The 18,604-nt window shown below is 44.3% G+C and overlaps 1 protein-coding gene across 8 annotated transcripts in view; it reads left to right on the top strand.

Annotated features, from left to right (window-relative positions):
- Positions 1-18,604, top strand: part of METAP1D (methionyl aminopeptidase type 1D, mitochondrial) — a gene marked incomplete at its 5' end in the record, with an annotated part of 101,110 nt that overhangs the window by 41,342 nt on the left and 41,164 nt on the right. For 5 of the 8 annotated variants that reach the window (XM_079981306.1, XM_079981305.1, XM_079981307.1 and 2 more), the window contains 2 exons: positions 4,479-4,648; positions 12,786-12,935. In XM_079981306.1, coding sequence (XP_079837432.1) covers positions 4,479-4,648; positions 12,786-12,935 — 320 coding nt within the window. Of the gene's footprint in view, positions 1-2,148; positions 2,241-4,478; positions 4,649-12,785; positions 12,936-14,314; positions 14,443-18,604 lie in introns of those variants that run through there. The other 3 variants (XM_079981311.1, XM_079981308.1, XM_079981312.1) reach the window with 3 other exon arrangements.

Genomic DNA, 18,604 nt, shown 5'->3' with positions numbered 1-18,604 from the left:
CATCATGCTTGCTTAGACTGCCTTTTATGTTAAAACCCCGAGGAGGGGAATAATTCTGGTTTCGTTTTTTTACGCGTGTTTATCTTAACACATTTCTTTGCAAAGGTTCTTCTTTGTGTGCTGTTTCTGCCTGGTCCGACGCTGGGGTGTAGCTCTCTGCCTGCTGCTGCAGCATCCTGCATGAGATAAATGAGCTGGTGTTGCAAGTTGCGTTGGAAAGCAAGGAGGGAAAGAAAATCCTTGCTGCAGCTTGCAGCAGTCACAAGAGGGAGCTGAGGGCTGGCTACATGGGCCTTAGGATGGAACTGAAGCAGCCTGCCTCCCATCTATCCCTCCCAAAGCCCCTCTCTGTTCTATTCCTTCTCTGTGCTTGGCATAGCCATGGTGAGATCTGCCGGTCTGGCAACAGGACAGCCAGTTCTTCCTCTTGCCTGAAGCAAGTAAACGTCAAAAAAACCCCCAAAACCCTTGCATCTGCCCTTGAAGCTGTGAACACAATCTTGTGCACAGCAGGCCATAGGATCAGGCCTTTATTGCATCGTATCCCTTAATTCCAGCATATAACAAACAATTATTGCAGACACTCCAAGTGTCCTTGTTTTCCAGGGACAGTCCCGGATTTACAGAAGCCGTCCCGGTTTCTCATTCAGTCCCAGAATGTCCTGCTTTTCCTTAGGATGTCCTAATTATCTTCGGAGAAATGTTGGAGGGTATGGAGTTATGCGACCTCCGAGCCAAGGAGATAAGGAACTATACATCCTTTAGAAGACACAAAGGCAACCCTGTATAGGGAAGTTTTTATTAATAATAATAATAATAATAATAATAATAATAATTTATTTATACCCCGCCCATCTGGCTGAGTTTCCCCAGCCGCTCTGGGCGGCTCCCAATCGAGTGTTAAAAACAATACAGCATTAAATATTAAAAACTTCCCTAAACAGGTTTGTTTTTATGTATGCTGGAAGCTACCTACTGTGGGGCAACCCAGTCAGATGGACAGGGTATAAATAATAAAATCATTGCTATCATCATCGTTGTTAAAAAGAATGTCCTTATTTTCACTGGAGAAATGTTGGAGGGTATGTTATTATTGGAAGGGTTCTTGACATTATCCTGTCATTTTATTACTCACTTTTAGAATATATTCCTCCTCCCCCCTCCATTACCCCCCCCCTTTTGGAAAAGTGGTGAAAGTTTAAGAGAACTTTGACTACTGAGTTTGCGGTCATTGTCAAGTGCCACATTGTGGAAAGGAAAAAGGCACCCATTCTTTCAGTTTGGGTACTTGGGAATTAAGCACTTTATAAACTCTTTGTGAGCTGCTTTACCACCCTTACTCATATTTACAGTATCTCAGCCAAAAAGTGCATGACTTGACAAAGGCAGGATCTATGTCTAAGCAAGGAATTAAACTTAAGTCCGGTTCTCTAATTTTTGGACTTTGCTGGCTGAGGGAGCCAGCTTGTTATTAATTGAAAGGTTACTTAATTTCTTTCTTTCTGCTTCTTCTTAAATGTCTATGCATGGTCTGGCTTGACAGCAAACTCCTTCTCAGATAGGGAAATGCTGAAATGCACTTCTGTGATGAACGAATCAGCGCGGCCTGATTCATAACAGAGTCTAAAGTTATTCGCAGTGCAATGCCATGTATTTTTTTTTTAACACACAAGTTAGTCACACTGTGTTCAGCAGAACTTACTCTGGCCCTCCAGATGTTTGGGACCACAATACCCATCATCCCTGACCACTGGTCCTGTTAGCTAGGGATGATGGGAATTGTAGTCCCAAACATCTGGAGGGCCAGAGTTTGCCTATGCCTGCTCTTGGGCTTCCCGATCAGAAGGTTGACGGTTCGAATCCCCGTGACGGAGATTTATTTATTTTTAGTTATGTGTCTCCTCCATGGCTCACATGGGCATCTTTCCATGAGCGATTATGTACCTACCTCTGGCTTCCTGGCAGACCTGTGAACTGTTGCACATGTTCAGGACAGGTGTTTTAATGAGTCTCTTGGGCTCCCTGCCTTTTACACAAGTCCCTACACGACGTAACAGCCCTTCCAAAATCTCTCCGAACCACACAAGAGGTAGCCCTCCCCCCCCTTAATTACCAGACAGAGCGCGCTCAGTATATTTCAGGCTCGTCTGCGAGAGCTGGATTTAAGTCATCCCTCTGTGTTCCTGCGCCATTAGTCCATATACTATACTTCTGGGATAATGGAGAGTAGAAAGTTGCTGGTAATGTGTTGGGCCTCTGTTGTCCCTTGAGGTGCTATACAAATCTAAGCAATTTTCGCTTACTTGCCACTTGTCAAAATCTGGAAAGAACATTATGAACCCTGCAGAAATTCTTAAAATGGCAGCTCCTATTCAGCCAGGGCTTTTGTTCTGTAATTTTTGGGCTCCTGAAAGGAGTGCCCCACTGTTCTAATTAAAATAAATGGGCAAAGGACAGGCTTCTGCATTTCACATGTTCTATGGAGTACTAAGGGTTGGGGGGGTGGGGAGTATAAAAGAAGCCAAATATTTTACAAATGTAGAGGGAAAATGTCTGTACCATAGTTACAAAGGCTGTATTTTGTAGGGGGCGGGGGGAACAGGTAGAACCAAAAAGCTGGTAGCCTTGAAGAAAACAAACAGAGACAAGTTTCCCCCCAACATTTTCTAAAACTATACACACACACACACACACACACACACACACACACACAGTGGTACCTCGGGTTACATACGCTTCAGGTTACAGACTCCGCTAACCCAGAAATAGTACCTCGGGTTAAAAACTTTACCTCAGGATGAGAACAGAAATCACACGGCGGCAGCGGGAGGCCCCATTAGCTAAAGTGGTACCTCCGGTTAAGAACAGTTTCAGGTTAAGAACGGACCTCCAGAACGAATTAAGTACTTAACCCGAGGTACCACTGTATAAACATTTTTAGCAAATCACATTTAAAGTGCATTTATAGCATTTTAACAGGCATGGCTTCCTCCAAAGAATCCTGGGAGCTTCAGTTTCCAAAGAGCTTCAGTTCCTGGAACCCTTAACAAACTACAGTTCCCAGTGCTTTAAATGACCAAATCATTCTTACTTTACCATTCATTCAGGCCTTGCTACTTCTTCCCCAAACTCGGTCCTCTCCCTTTGTTGTTGTTTTTCACTGTATAACTTAGATGGGGGGCAGGCGGTAGAATTCGATATAACAACCAATAATGTGTCCCTTTTCTATAAAATTGTATGACCATGTTATACAGATGTCCTGTATTGGGTGCAAAGGATGAATGAAAGCGAGACATATTCATGTTGAAGATATGTAATACAACTGCTGGGATAGCTCAGTCAGCAGAACATGAGACTCTTAAGCTCAGGGTCGCGGGTTTGAGCCCCACGTTGGGCAAAAGAATTCTGTATTGCAGGGGGTTGGACTAGATGACCCTTGTGGTCCCTTCCAACAATGATTATATGAATAAATGAGTAAAAAGTCTCCAGTAAGAAGGAGATCGCTACTCATCAAAGAAAGGAAACTTCCAGATAAGGCTCCTTCGTTTAACCATGACCACAGGGGGGAAGGTATTTCCACACATTAGTTTTGATTGGCCTGGATAAATTAATACGGAGCAGGGAAACTGGTGCAACTAACTGGGTTCCATGTTAGAGGTAAGGAGAAAATATTTTGTTCCAAGAGCAGTTGTTTGGAGGACTTTTGCTGCTCTCCCTTTATGGGTGCACACTAATGTTTCTGATAGTAAGCTATAATCCTCTTTGATATGGGACTGTCTGCTAATAAGGTTAGATAACCTTCTATTCTGGAGTTAGGCCCAGTTTACCTGAAGGAGCATCTCCAACCCCAAGTTTCCAAGCACGATTCAAAGGGTTGGTGCTCACTTTTAAAGCCCTAAACATCCTTGGCCCTGTATACCCAAAGGAGCATCTCCAGCCCCATCGTTCAGCCTGGACACTGAGGTCCAGCTTCAAGTGCCTTCTGGCAGTTCCCTCACGATGAGAAGTGAAGTTGCAGGAAACCAGGCAGAGGGCCTTCTCGGTAGTGGCGCCTGCCCTCCCATCAGATGTCAAGGAAATCAAGAACCACACAACTTTTAGAAGACACCTTAAGGCAGCCTTGTATTGGGATGTTTATAATGTTTGATGTTTTTTGATGTTTTTATATGTGTTGGAAGCCATCCAGAATGGCTGGGGCAACCTAGCCAGATGGGTGGGGTATTATTATTATTATTATTATTAATTATTAATTATACTAGATAGAAGATGCTGACATCCCTCCCAGCAAATACTATTCTGTGAGTGTAAATAAGCTATGCTTAAAAAGATTTAGCAAAGCAGAACTTTCTAGAGGGCATAGGGTTTTGTTGTGGGTTTCATTGGTAGTTTTAGTATGATTGTAACAGCAATGCCGTCGTAAAATGCTATTTAATCATTCCTTTTATGTAGATATTATATATATCTATATCAATCCACAGGTTGCACGACTGGCCGTCAGCGACTTTTCTCTTCATCAGTTGATCATATCTACTTACACAAGCAGTCAAGCATTCAGCAAAGAAGATATCTCTTTTTCCAGAGACAAAGAAATGCTCCCTATAGCATAGTCTGGCCAGCTATGGTTTCTCCGGCTCATCCAGTTCCTAAGGTACTGTAATTTCTATTATCTGATCCTTTCTCCAGTCAATATAAAGGTTGACTGCACGAGTGATCAAGTACATTCATCCCTGACAGCTGGGAGTTTGAATCATGGTTTTGTTACCAGGGCTGAGATTTGATATTGGAACGCTGGTGAGCCAAGTTCCCTGCTCCCTGCTATGCTAAAGACAGCGCCAAATCAATTTCTCAGCCAGTTTAAATCTGATGCTCCTTCAGCTGCCACAAACCCAAATGCGCTTTTTGTTTTGTTTTGTTAGTCTCGTTGTTTAAAAAAGAAATATATTTTGCAATTGGTTAGAAGTCAAGTCAATGTGAATTGACTGCACTTGAAGGGGGGGGGGATATCACTGTACGTTTTAAAAATAGCAAACTTAAAAACATTTCTGTCCATTTCCAGCTTTGTTTATTTGCTTCCACCTAAAAACTGAAATGCTTATTAAAAGGTCAGTGAGCTGCCCTGCTATGTATCTTATCAAGTAAACCTTCCTGTTACTTGCTGAAACTAGCTTCTTGGGATACAGAGATGGCATATTTTAAAAGGCAACCTGGAAAGCATGGGTTGAGGTTGCCATTTTTTAAATTTCAGTGTTCGTTGAAAGTAGTAACTCAAGCTATTTCATAGTTTTGACATACGCATTGTCCAGTCCTATGCAGTATTTACTCAGAATGAGTCCCATTGGTTCCCATAGGGCTTACTCTCATTGAACTATGCTTAGGACCTGATCTCATGATGATTTGCTCAAAAATTAGTTCAGTGTAAGTCTTAAAGTAAGAAGAGCTTGCAGGACAACTCCCATTACAATGTCCCAGCTCCTTCAAAGACCTTCCTGCATTCTGTGTGGAGGTCTGTGCTCAATGTGAAGGGAGATTCAAAGCACATTTGGGTAACAAAAACAACAATTTTGTTATTTATACCCCGCCCATCTGGGCAGCTTCCAACATATATAAAAACATAATAAAACATCAAACATTAAAAACTTCCAGTTTACAGGGCTACCTTCATATGTCTTCTAAAAGTTGTTTAGTTATTTGATGGGAGGGCATTCCACAAGGCGGGTGCCACTACCGAGAAGGCCCTCTGCCTGGTTCCCTGTAACCTCACTTCTCGCAGTGAGGGAAACGCCAAAAGGCCCTTGGAGCTGGACCTCAGTGTTCTGGCTGAACGATGGGGGTGGAGACTCTCCTTCAGGTATACTGGGCTGAGGCCGTTTAGGGCTTTAAAGATCAGCACCAACACTTTGAATTGTGCTTGAAAATGTACTGGGAGCCTGTGTAGATCCTTTAGGATCGGTGTTATATGGTCCTGGCAGCCGCTCCCAGTCGCCAGTCTAGCTGCCGCATTACAGACTAGTTGCAGTTTCCAAGTAAATGCATTTAGAAGCCTCCCCATGATTGGGAACTCCTATGACACAATTAGAACCTCTCTTGAGACCTTCAAGCTCAACACCTGAAGGTCGGAAGTGGAGCTGGCACATGGGGAATGTTTGGGGTGGGGTTTGTATACCTAACTTGCCCCGCTTTTACCCATCTGCTAGGGCAGGGCGATACAACACGCAGCCCAGGGGCCACAATTGGCCCTCAGAGCCTTTTTTGGGGCAGCCCTGGGCAACATTTGACACACATACCCCTGCAGCTCTTGCACTGCCTTCCCAAAACCAGGTAAGGAGGCACTGGGCTGTGGGAAGGAGACGTGAGGGCTCTGACAGGACCCTCCTATAATCCCGATATCCCAAGTCTAACATTGCTTCCTCTGGCTATTACTAGCTTCTGTTATGCAAGCTCTGAATTCTGGAAAGTAAACTAGTATCTATCGTATTTTTCGCTCTATAGGACGCACTTTTTCCCCTCCAAAAATGAAGGGGAAATGTCTGTGCATCCTGTGGAGCGAATGAAGCCTGACCGACCCCTCTCGCTCCCCGGGCTTCAGGCAGCTATCCGCAAGCCTGAAGCCTGGGGAGCACAGCGCCAACTCCCGCTGCACTTCCCGGGCTTCAGGCAGCTATCCGCAAGCCTTCGGGCTCCAAAGGCTTGCGGATAGCAGCCTGTTCTGGGGGCTGGGGTTGGGGGAAGCTCGAGCTTCCCTTGCCCCAGCCCTGTGGCTGGGGGGGGATTTCCCCCCCCCCTTTATTCCCCCCCCAAAAAAACTAGGTGCACCCTATGGTCTGGTGCGCCCTATGGAGCGAAAAATACGGTACATCTTAGATGTTTTCAGAAATCTCAGGGACGAGTAGTAGCACAGGTGCATGAATTTATCTATAAATGTGGTGCCAGATGAAATGCCGCAAACCGGTTTGCAGAGACTGTGGAACCCAGGAAGCTTGCCTGTTTTCTGAAATGCCTTCAGTGATGCAGATCAATGAAATAAGCTGTGTTCTGTTCTGATTTGCCTGCTCCCTTGCTATATTATTTACTATTACTACTGTAGCTATTGTTGTTATTATTTGTTTTTCTTACCCGCCCTTCACGACAAGGTCCCAGGATGGGTTACACTGTGCAGCTAAAACAATAGGCAACAACAGCCCCAACCATAATCCGCCCCCACCTCCTTCCAAAAAAAATCATTCCCTGCAACATGTTACAGGGAGGATACCAAAATCAATATTCAGATTTAAAAGGCTGGAACGGGTAGCTACATACACAAAGCACAGTGCTAAGACCTGCATGCCTGAGCAACCAATCTGCCTCCTGATATTAATGTCAAAAGGAAGATAGCGAATAGTGAGAACAACCTCACTGAAAGTGTAATTAAAATATGTGTGTTTATTATTATGTGTGTCCTGTGTCTGCAAAGAGCAGCACTTTGGCAGTTGCCTTTTTTATATTTTGCGCTGCCTACATTTTGGGTCCCACAGTGCAAATCCTTATCAGAATCAGCCTCATGGTCCAAATCTGAAAGGTGGGCAGGGGCTTCCTACTACCTGTTAGTCACATGACATCACATTATTGGCTGGTGGGCAGGGCCCGCCCACCTGTTGCAATTGGGGTTCCCGCTTGGGAACCGCAGTCAGCCCTGTGTTTCATGCTTTGGGAAGCTCTGAGCATAGGGACAGCAAACTCCTTGTCCGTCCTCCCCCCGCCCTTCCTGCCATTTACAAAGGCAGGATAAGCAAGTCTGAAGATTGCAGATCTTTGCCTGCAAAACGTACCTTTGTTTCTCAACTTCGTAGAGTCGGCATATTCCAAAAAAGCAAAAACCCGGACACACCCCCCCAATTGGGGCACCCCTTCCCACCATTGAACATCTCCATCAGGTGGCTGGCACCGTGAGCCAGCCTCACACTGAGAGAGAGAGGGGGGGGGATAGAAGGGAAGGGGGAGAGAGGTGGAATCTACACACATAAAAACTGAATATGTTTTTTTTAAAAAGCGTTATTAAAAATACATTGAATTTTCCATAAGGCTCACCATTGCCATCTAGTGTCACATTTTACGTTGCACTTACTTAAAACACACTTAAAACTTTTTATTTGCAGCTATATAGCTGAATCCACAGGGACGCGGGTGGCGCTGTGGGTAAAACCTCAGTGCCTAGGACTTGCCGATCGTATGGTCGGCGGTTCGAATCCCCGCAGCGGGGTGAGCTCCCGTCTTTCGGCCCCAGCTCCTGCCCACCTAGCAGTTCGAAAGCACCCCTAAGTGCAAGTAGATAAATACAGTAGGTACCGCTTTATAGCGGGAAGGTAAACGGCGTTTCCGTGTGCTGCGCTGGTGCTGGCTCGCCAGAGCAGCTTCGTCACGTTGGCCACGTGACCCAGAAGTGTCTCTGGACAGTGCTGGCTCCCGGCCTCTTAAGTGAGATGAGCGCACAACCCTAGAGTCGGACACGACTGGCCCGTACGGGCAGGGGTACCTTTACCTTTTAGCTGAATCCACAGAGAGAGAGAGAGCGCAACATCAGAGGGCACCAGGGAGGGAGGCCCACGCTGAGAAAGAAATCATTATTTTGGCAAGAAATCACCCCTGCTGCTATATATCCAGGTTTCCCCAAGGATTGCTCTCACTTGCATTAGCTGTTGAGGGGCGGCTGTTGGTGCGGGTGGGCAGTGATCCTGCATAGCATTGGGCTTGGTTGCATGAGAGAGATCCCTCTTGTACACCCAAGCTCAATACTTTGCAGGATGGCTCTCCCTTCACAACTGCTGAGAGCAAATCTGCTTAGGGCTACGTTGCAAAAGTGCTGTTTGAAGCATCTGTCCCCATTTTCCTTGAAATGAAATGCAGCCCCCGCACTTCAGCTGCAACAGGAACATAGGAGTCGCCTTAAAGTGCTTCTCAAAAGCTGTATTTGAAGAAGCTCATGCTCTTCTCTGAACCAGTGGCGGCCACTGCTGCCTGCCTGCCTGCCTGCCTGCTTGCAGGAAAAGCATGTGAACTGCGGCAAACAGTGCTTTTGAGCAGATCTGAATCTCTGCTGATCAGCTGATGTGTGGAGATTGCATCCTACTGCCTCTATGGCTTGATACCGTTTCATGCTGGGAACAGGGCATGCAGGCAAGGCAAGATTGAGCCCTGTCTTCCTGTCCAGCAGCTGGCATCTTCAGGGGGGCATGGTGTTGGAGAAGTGCCTTTGTAGGCAAAACTAGAACCCCTGGCAATTCAAGAGTGGCCTGTTGGCCTGTGATTCCCCGCCCTTGATTTATACAGTCATACCTCGGGTTACAGATGCATTGGGTTGCACGATTTCAGGTTGTGCACCGCACAGAACCCGGAAGTACCAGAAGGGTTACTTCCGGGTTTTGGCGGTTGTGCATGTGCAGAAGTGCTAAATCGCACTTTGCGCAGAAGCGCCGAATTATGACCCACGGATCGCGGGTTGCAAACGTGCATCCCGCACGGATCACGTTTGCAACCCGAGCATCCAATGTATATAGAATGTCTGGGCTCTATAGTTTAAGGTTAAAGATTGATAAATCATATGATTGAATGTTCCTCCATACAAATACAAAAACCCTACATATATAGCATGTTGGAGAGAAGAGTTCTAGCCTAGCCTTTATCCTGACAGGCTTGCTGTCTATGTAGAGGTTTTCTTTTTTCTTTTTTTTAAAGCTTTTTTTTTTAAAAAATTATTTATTCATACAACACACACACAAAAACACACAAAAAAACCACAAATACCAAATTACACACAAATTACAAAAATAACCATAGCCACATCATTTTCTTGGCAAACAATAAAACATCTATTGGTCTTAACACTAAAGACCCAACTTCCCGTCTATTCCATATTTCAAATTCATGTTACTTACTGCCACTACACATTTTTTTATAATTAAACTTATTCTCAATAAATCTAATTTCTTCTATCTACCTAGCAACTATTACTGAAGTTCCTTGAATGCTGCAACAGAATTTAAACTACTATATTTATTTTTCAGATATTCTTTGAAAACCTCCCATTTAGAAACAAATTCCTGTTTTGGTTTATTTTTTATCTTTTCTGATAAACCATCTAATTCGGCATATTCTGTCAGCTTTTGGATCCAATCTTGTATAGAGGGGATTTCATTACTCTTCCATTTTGCTGCGATCAAAACTCTTGCTGCCGCCGTCGCATATAAAAAGATACCCTTCCTCTTTTGTGGAATATCCAAATCTGTTATTCCCAGGAGATAGGCCTCTGGTTTTTTATTGAAAGAGATCTTTAGCATTTTTTGCAGTTCTGCATGTATACTCTCCCAGAACACCTGTATTTTCCTACATGTCCACCACATATGGTAGAATGTTCCTATGTAGAGGTTTTCATTGGTGTGCTTCGTGGGAGGCACATTTAGTCACACGAGTCTCCACCTGCCTTCTGCAACAGAAGCCCAGTCACAGGTTTACCACTTCATTGAGAAATAGGCCTCACCCTCTGTCCAAAGTCAAGACTAACTCTACACCCCAGTCCCATCCGTCCCACAGGTAAAGCCACACATCCAAACTGCAGCACTGCACAGGAAGAGAGCATACCTTGCAATAAACATCCCTGGAGAGCAAATAGCTTCAAACGAATGAAGCAGAGCCCGCAGGGTAGCGTAAAATCTGAACAAGGGTTTGCCTACTTGAATACAAACCTACTTGTATTCACTGCCAGGGCCCAAACTGTTTTTATTTATTCATTAATTCACGTACTCGCACACTCTTCTGCTTTCTCTAGCAACAATAAAATCCACAGTCCTAGAATATCTCCATCTATAAACAGTCAGTTCCCAGGGTAATCCCTTTTGCCCATTCACAACATTGGGAAGATACAAATGGTGTGTTGTCAGTTCAGGATACAGGGGTGGGAAAGAGCGGGTGGCAATACCACGGTCCAAAAATGAACCTTGGCTACAGATCATGGTTTGTTGGGAGCAAAACAAACCACAATGTCTGTGTCAGCCGTAATGCTGAGCAGGAGTTCGTGGTTCTTCCCAGCATGAGCAGGGATTTTTTAATTTTCGTTTCTTTTGTTCTTTAATATCGTAAGCTACTTTGGGAAGGCCATGGGCAGCATTCGTAAGCGGACTAAATTATTTTAAATGAATACTTTTTTAATTAAAAAAAAAAGCACAAAGTTGCTCTCACAGACCTTCCAAGTGTCCCTATTTTCCAGGGACGTCTCTGATTTAGAGAAGCCATCCCAGTTTCCAATTAGATCCCGGAATGTCCCACTTTTCCTTATGATGTCCCTATTTTCATTGGATAAATGTTGGAGGGTATGGAGTTATCCGACCTACCAAGCTGTCTGAAGGCAATCCTGTATATGGAAGTTTTAAAAAAATGTTTAATATTTTATTATGTTTTTATGTATGTTGGAAGCTGCCCAGTGGCTAGGGCAATCCAGTCAGATGGGTGGGTTGTAAATAGTAAAATTATCATTATGGAATGGGACGTCCCTATTTTTATTAGAAAAATGTTGGAGGGTATGGCAAACCAATAACTATAGACATCTTCCACAATCTGGTGCCTTCTAGATTATTGAAACCACAATTCCTTCCATCCCTCTGGATTAGACTTGCTGTCCAGGACTTACGGAAAGGCTGCACTATGGTTTATTTACCACATCGTGCAAACACGGCCCATAATATGTGTGTTTATATTTGTGTGTATAAAGATGTGTGCGGTTGCGTAGTAAAGTCCAGCGAAGCAATTAAGTAAAGAGTTGCCTGAATTTGGAGTCGCACCCCTGAATTTGGGAGTTATTGGGTTGTTGTTTTTATTTCGATTATATATTTTGTGGTTTTATATTTTGATTTTGTTCTGTGAACCACCCTGAGACCTCCAGGTATAGGGCGGTATATAAATTCAGTGGTGCCCCGCAAGATGAATGCCTCGCAAGACGAAAAACTCACTAGACGAAAGAGTTTTCCGTTTTTTGAGGTGCTTCGCAAGACGAATTTCCCTATGGGCTTGCTTCGCAAGACGAAACGTCTTACGAGTTCTTGCGAGTTTGTTTCCTTTTTCTTAAAGCCGCTAAGCCGTTAATAGCCGCTAAGCCGTTAATAGCCACTAAGCCGCTAATAGGGATGCTTCGCAAGACGAAAAAACCGCAAGACGAAGAGACTCGCGGAACGGATTAATTTCGTCTTGCGAGGCACCACTGTTCAATAAATAACCACCACCACAACAACAAATAATTTATATTTTCCACAGAATTCCCACCTGTGCTGTTTTGTTGATGAGTGGTGGGTTGCAGCTTATATTTTTAAAAGCTGGGATTCCTCCCCCTCGATTTCCCCCATAGCCACGAAGAAACTGAACGATTTCGCTGGGTTTTGTCCAAAAACACAGCGCCGTTGTTTTTTTAAAAAAACGGGGCGGCGAAATAGGAGCCGGTTTGGCTACTTTGAGGAGCCTTCTGATAGTTTTAAGCCTCGGAGTGGGAAGCAGCTGCGGTATTTTGAATTTTCAGTGCTGTAAGGTTAACAGACTATCAAGAGTTGCTGGCAACGGACAACGTTAAGTTCAAAAGGGCAGTGGCAGAAACACTGAGGCAGCCTTGAGGGTTTGCCCTGATGGCTTAGGAAGGTCGCTAGGGCGAACGAAAGGCCAAGCTGCCATGAAGCAGGAGGCTCTATCTGAGAAAATGATCCCATTGTCATGCCTCCCTTTTTTTTCTGATCTTCCATTTTCAATCCTTCTCTCCCCCCCCCCCTCCCAAGCACATAAAGAAACCAGACTATGTGACGACAGGCGTTGTACCAAGTTGGGGAGACTACATAGAAATTAAGAACGAAGATCAGATTCAAGGGCTTCGCCAGGCTTGTCAACTGGCCCGTCACGTCCTGCTTCTAGCTGGGAAGAGTTTAAAGGTAACAACCGCCACGTGGAGGCTTGGCCAGTCCTCACCTTTGTCGTCCGGCATGTTTTGAGTTACGCCGTTCTCGGTTTGTATTGAAATATCCTTTAAAAAAAAAAAAAAAAGTTTGCAGAAATAGTGAAAAGAGAGTTTCAGCATAACCGTGCTCTCAGCTCTAAATCTGCATTAAAAGAACCCTAAATTCAGAATGAATAGTTTCAGCTAAGCTTATATGCTGAGAACATTTGTTTAACAACCACAACTTATTATTCGTACCCTGCCCATCTGACTGGGTTGCCCCAGCCACTCTGGGTGGCTTCCAGCATATATAAAAACAGAACAGAACATTAAACCTTTAAAAAGCTTGCCTATACAGGGCTGCCTTCAGATGTTTTGTATCTCGAAAGGGTATTTTTTTAAAAAAAAAATTATTATTCATGTTGCCTCATTCCAGAAAGGTGGGCTAAGAACCATGCCTGTAACGAGAATATGGAAAACTAACTTTCTTGGCAGCTGGAAAAATGGGGACTTGGAGCTTGTCTGTATGAACGAAGGAAAGGTCTTTGGATTCCGGTTTCCACCAGGAGTGTGTATAACGTATTAGATGCTATGTAAATAAAGCACTTGTAGCTCTACATGTAACCCTAATGGCATTTAATCAGGGTTTGACATAAAATTTACTTGAATATATATATTCCAACATGCCATGTTGCATATGTTTGGCCTAAGGCACATGAGATTCGGTGTTGTTTAGTCACAAAGCAAAATCCCTTTGTTCATACTTGCTAATTTTCAGCTGTGCATTTATGTAAATTGGATTGGGCTGCTCACTCCTTTCTTAGCAATTTTACTGCTCCTGCCTCCCCTTTCTATGCCTTAAACAGGCATATTTTGAGCTTCAAACTCATTTATAAAGCAGGCCGTGGCAGAACGTCAGCAGCGCTTGCTATTCTTTCATGTCTCTTTAGGATATTTTTATGTTGTTTGCTTCCCTTTTATTAAGAGAAGAGCTTTATGAAGAACTTTTTACAAGATCTTGGGAAATGGAGGGTATTTTGCTTTTTTTAAAAAAAAAAAATCTGCCCTAAAAATAGGAAATATAATTTTGGTTGCAAGGAGACACTAATTGGAAGGAGTGGCAAAAGAAGATACAGACTGAGCCCAATGGGACTTGCTCCCAAGTAGAGGTGTATACAGTTGCACTGTTCAGATTTCATTATAGCCCACTGGGAAATTGTATAATTAGCTGAGCTATAACTTTGTCCTTCTGCGCATATTAATTCCAGGAGGTTAGATTCAAAGAACCACATGGGGTGTCCCATGTGTGCTTTTCCAGCAGCAGCAGCAGCAGCAGGATTTCCCTGCAACCCCCTCAAAGCAACTTCTGAAGTCCAGGGAACTTCCAGCAGATCATGCAACATAGCCCTGCAAGCTGCAGCTGGGGTAGAAATTAATTTAGTGAGCTTCTCCATGCATGAGCACAAGTGCCTTCCATGTTGCTTCGGGCACTATGGAAACGAGTGAGTAAGCTTAACTACCGTATTTTTCCGTGTATAAGATGCCCCCATGTATAAGACGACCCCTGCTTTTGGGGACCCCAAATTTAGAAAATGGGCATATGCACTATCCGTGTATAAGACGGCCCCCCCCCCCAGATTTTTAACCTTATTTTAAAGTAAAAAAAACTAGTCTTATACACGGAAAAGTATGGTATATTTCTGAGAACAAAAAATATACAGTCTGTGCGTGTCTGTATATTTATTATTTTAAAATATTTTAGTCCACTCAGATTCCAGAGCAGGTTGCAATTAAAAAAATATTAATATTTCCCCTTTATAAACATTTATTGTTATACTGCTTGGATTAACGCTGTGCAATGTCAGCATTACTTCGATACAGATTGTATTTTTGGAAATCAGTTTTGGTTCCTTAGTGGGTTTCAGTGAATTATGCTGCCAGACATTTGCACCCAACTTTAGTCACTGCTTGAGAATAACCCAGTTATGCTTCAGTCTTCTTCATACTCACTTGGGAATAAGTCATGTACCACAACATACATTTAATGCACACTATATGTGTTTAAAGCACATGTTTTCCCCACCCTAGTTAGTTTACACCTCACAGAGCTACAGCTCCCAGCGCCATGTTAAACTGCACCTTCCAGGATTATTTTGGGGAGAGACGTGCTTTAAAGGTATGTTGTGTACACAATGTAAATCCCATTGAACTTATCAGGACTTCCTTTGAGCAGGCAGGGTTAATACCAGTAACACGAAGGCTACAATCTTGTGCATCCCTACTCAGGAGTAAGACCTATGATTGTTATTTAGACTTGTTAGTCACTTGTTATCGGAAGGCCTCCAAGCGCTTTACAACAAATTAGAAACATAAATATAAATGCATTATACCGTTAAAAACAAAACAACCCCCGTCACAGTGTCAGATTGCAAGTCGTGTTGACACCGGATTAAGTGTAAACTGAGGGGCACAGCCAAACCAAGTCAAGTCGCATAAGTTATTTTGGCTGAGCTATTTTGGCACTTGGGCCAGAAAACCCCACAGGCACTTTCCCCCCTTCCTGGCAGTAGTTATACAATAATCAGAAATTAAATGACTTAACAGTTTGCTGCTCTTTCATGACACCCAAAATCTGTTGCCTGAGGCAGCTGCCTCGTTCAGCCTAATGGTAGGGCTGGCCCTGATGAGGACACCGTTCCCGGATTGCAGACTGGAGAATCTGTTACATCTGTGACCGTAATGAATATATAAAAATTCAGGGACCAAAAGGCCATCTAGTCCAATCGCTGAAATTGCAGGCCTCCTTCTTAGTGTGGCAGACTTGTGACGGATAATCTTGCAGTTTGTGTTCTATTGGTATTCATGGGAAACGGACCGTGTGGTAGAAGATGCAACTGGTGGACCTGATCTCTCCGTTGCAGAAGCTCTCTTGAACATTATAAAAATAGAAATATCCGTTCAGCTGACTGTGTTTGGGCATATCCTGTGGAGTTACTGCCAACAGATTCAAGGGCACTCAATATGGTGCAACAAGAGATGGGGATCGGGACTGCCGTGAAGATATGGAGGTGGCGTAGAGAGAAGAGAAGAGATAGCGAGAGCATATTGAGCTTTAAATATAAGCCAAAGAAGTTTCTGGTGAAGATTACAGGGAAATGGGAGCCAGGACAGAGAACAAGAACATGGCGTCCGTATGGATGAAGTGATAAGCCCTGAATGTAAGTCGAGCACCTGGTTTGGGGACCAAAGCAAAAAGCAAATGATATGAATGAAGAGGCCCAAGGAGAAATATGTTTTAATGATAAAAGAAAAGGCATAGATCAGAGTTGGAAGGGACTCCAAGGGTCATCTAGTCCAAATAAGCAGCTGTCCCAAACAGGGCTCAAACCTGCAACCTTGGCATTACCAGCACCATGCTCTAACCAACTGAGCTATCCAGGCTGATAGTGAAAGGCTGGTTTTGACACATTTTGCTGATCTTCCAAACATCAGTGTTGAGTACAGGCTGAACATGGGAAGAAAAAAAAATAACTGTTTCCTAACAAGCCAACTTCAAACCCATGGGTTATGAAGCTGGCTTGCTAAACTAGCTTTAAACCAGGTTTGAACACTAAGTTGGGATTCTTAAAATTTGAAACTATACTCTGAAGAAGTCCTCTTAGCCAGCAGGAGGAGAAGAGGGGAGTGCGAATGCAGACACTTTGCTACTGCCTATTCTGACTCATCCACATGGCGCCAGTGGTGTAGCGTGGGTTGCCAGGGCCCAGGGCCACACGGAGAGGGTGGGGTGGGAGGGAGGGAAACTGACAAGAGTATGCATGCACATTCAACGGCCTAATGGCCTCTGCATCACCCAGGAGATCACAGTCGCAGAGATAAGAAGAGTTGTTCTGTTGTCTGGAAAGGTCACTTCCTGGTCCACATGGAGAAGCCATTTCCAACGGATCCCAGCGAGGGAAGCGTGCAGCTGTATTGAGACAGCACTGGGTGTTGAAATTTTGTGCCTCCTAACAATTTTGCACCCGGGGCAACCGCCCCTGTGCCCCACACACTACGCCATTGCATAGCGCCAAAGCATGGCTTAGAGTGATGTGTGAATGCGGCCATGTATAATGCATTCAGAAATTCAGTCTAGATGCAACTACATAGGTCAGACCACCTCAGGAATGGGCGTAGCTGATGCACCAGTTTAAGCTGGACAAAGGTACTCAGGTCACCTCCTGAGAATCCAGGAGCAAGGGTAAATTGAAGAGTACCTCCAAACCAGTTCTTCAGGCAGAGTGCTACCCCGTCCCAAACAGTTTGAATCCTTTTTCCAGAGCCTGTTCCCACACAACCAGGAAGAGCACCTCTGTCTTGTATTGATTAAGCTTCAGATGATTAGTCCTCACCCCGCCCATTACAACTACCAGAACACCAATCCAGAACATCAACAGTTTCCTTGATATCAGATGAAGACGAAAATGAGCTACGCATCCTCAACATATTCATGACGACACACTCCAGGTCCCCAGACAATCTCTCCCAGTGGTCTCATAGAGATGTTAAATAGAGTTGCCATATTTCAAAAAGTCAAAATCCAGACACAAAGCAAAATCGCTTTTTAAAATTGCCTATTTTGAGTCGTTTTCTAGGGAAATTAGCAAAAACAACACTGCCAACATTGCTTGCCATACGTCTGGAATTTCCCTGACATTTTGGTGACTTTGGCCTGGACACTGCTTCCAACTACAGTCTTCTGGGTATGTCTGGGAAATTCCAGACGTATGACAACCCTGAGTTCATGCACTCCAGCGGGCAAGGCATCAAGCTAGAATCCCCTCTCCACTCCACCTAGGCATGCTGATAACTCTCTCATTTTGATGGCATACATGTTGGCATTCAGATACACCGAGTTTGCTCTTAGGGGGAGTGATATCTAGAATTAATTGGAAGAAATTGATAAGAATGCCATAAAGCAAAGCTTTCTAAACTCTGTGTGGGCTGCAGTGTGTAGCTGTGTCTCATGAATGCTCTCCGCACTCCTCCTGGGGCTGGAAATGGGTTAGTTTAACCTCCGGTTTGATAGTAAAACTGAACCACTGTGCCATGAAATGATGCGTGTCTAAAAAGTGTGTCACCAACCTGAAAAGTTTGGAAAGCTCTTCTGTAAAGGGGAAAAAAAGTAAGATGGACAAACCTTCCCCTACACTTCTCTTCTTCTGTTGAAAATTGCCCCTTCAGCCTCATAAAAACATACTACCAAAGAGGAAACAGATAGAGATCGAAACAGGAGCTTGGCCTCCCCCCAGGAATCAATGCAGTTTGTTAAAGGTGCTGAGAGTTAGGAGACTTCCCCCCCCCCGACAGAGCTACAAATCCTAGAGGAGGGGTCAGCAACCTTTTTCAGCTGTGGGCCGGTCCACCATCCCTCAGACCATGTGGTGGGCTGGACTATATTGGGGGGGGGGGGGATGAACGAATTCCTATGCCCCACAAACAACCCAGAGATGCATTTTAAATAAAAGTACACATTCTACTCATGTAAAAACACGCTGATTCCTGGACCGTTTGCAGGCCGGATTTAGAAGGTGATTGAGCCGGATCTGGCCCCTGGGCCTTAGGTTGCCTACCACTGTCCTAGAGTTCCCTTGAAAGAGGGAATGGCTGTTAAACCACTCAGAA

This window comes from Podarcis cretensis (genome assembly GCF_951804945.1).
Source record: "Podarcis cretensis genome assembly, chromosome: 1".
NCBI lineage: Eukaryota > Metazoa > Chordata > Lepidosauria > Squamata > Lacertidae > Podarcis > Podarcis cretensis.
This window is presented reverse-complemented; position numbering and strand designations above follow the sequence as displayed.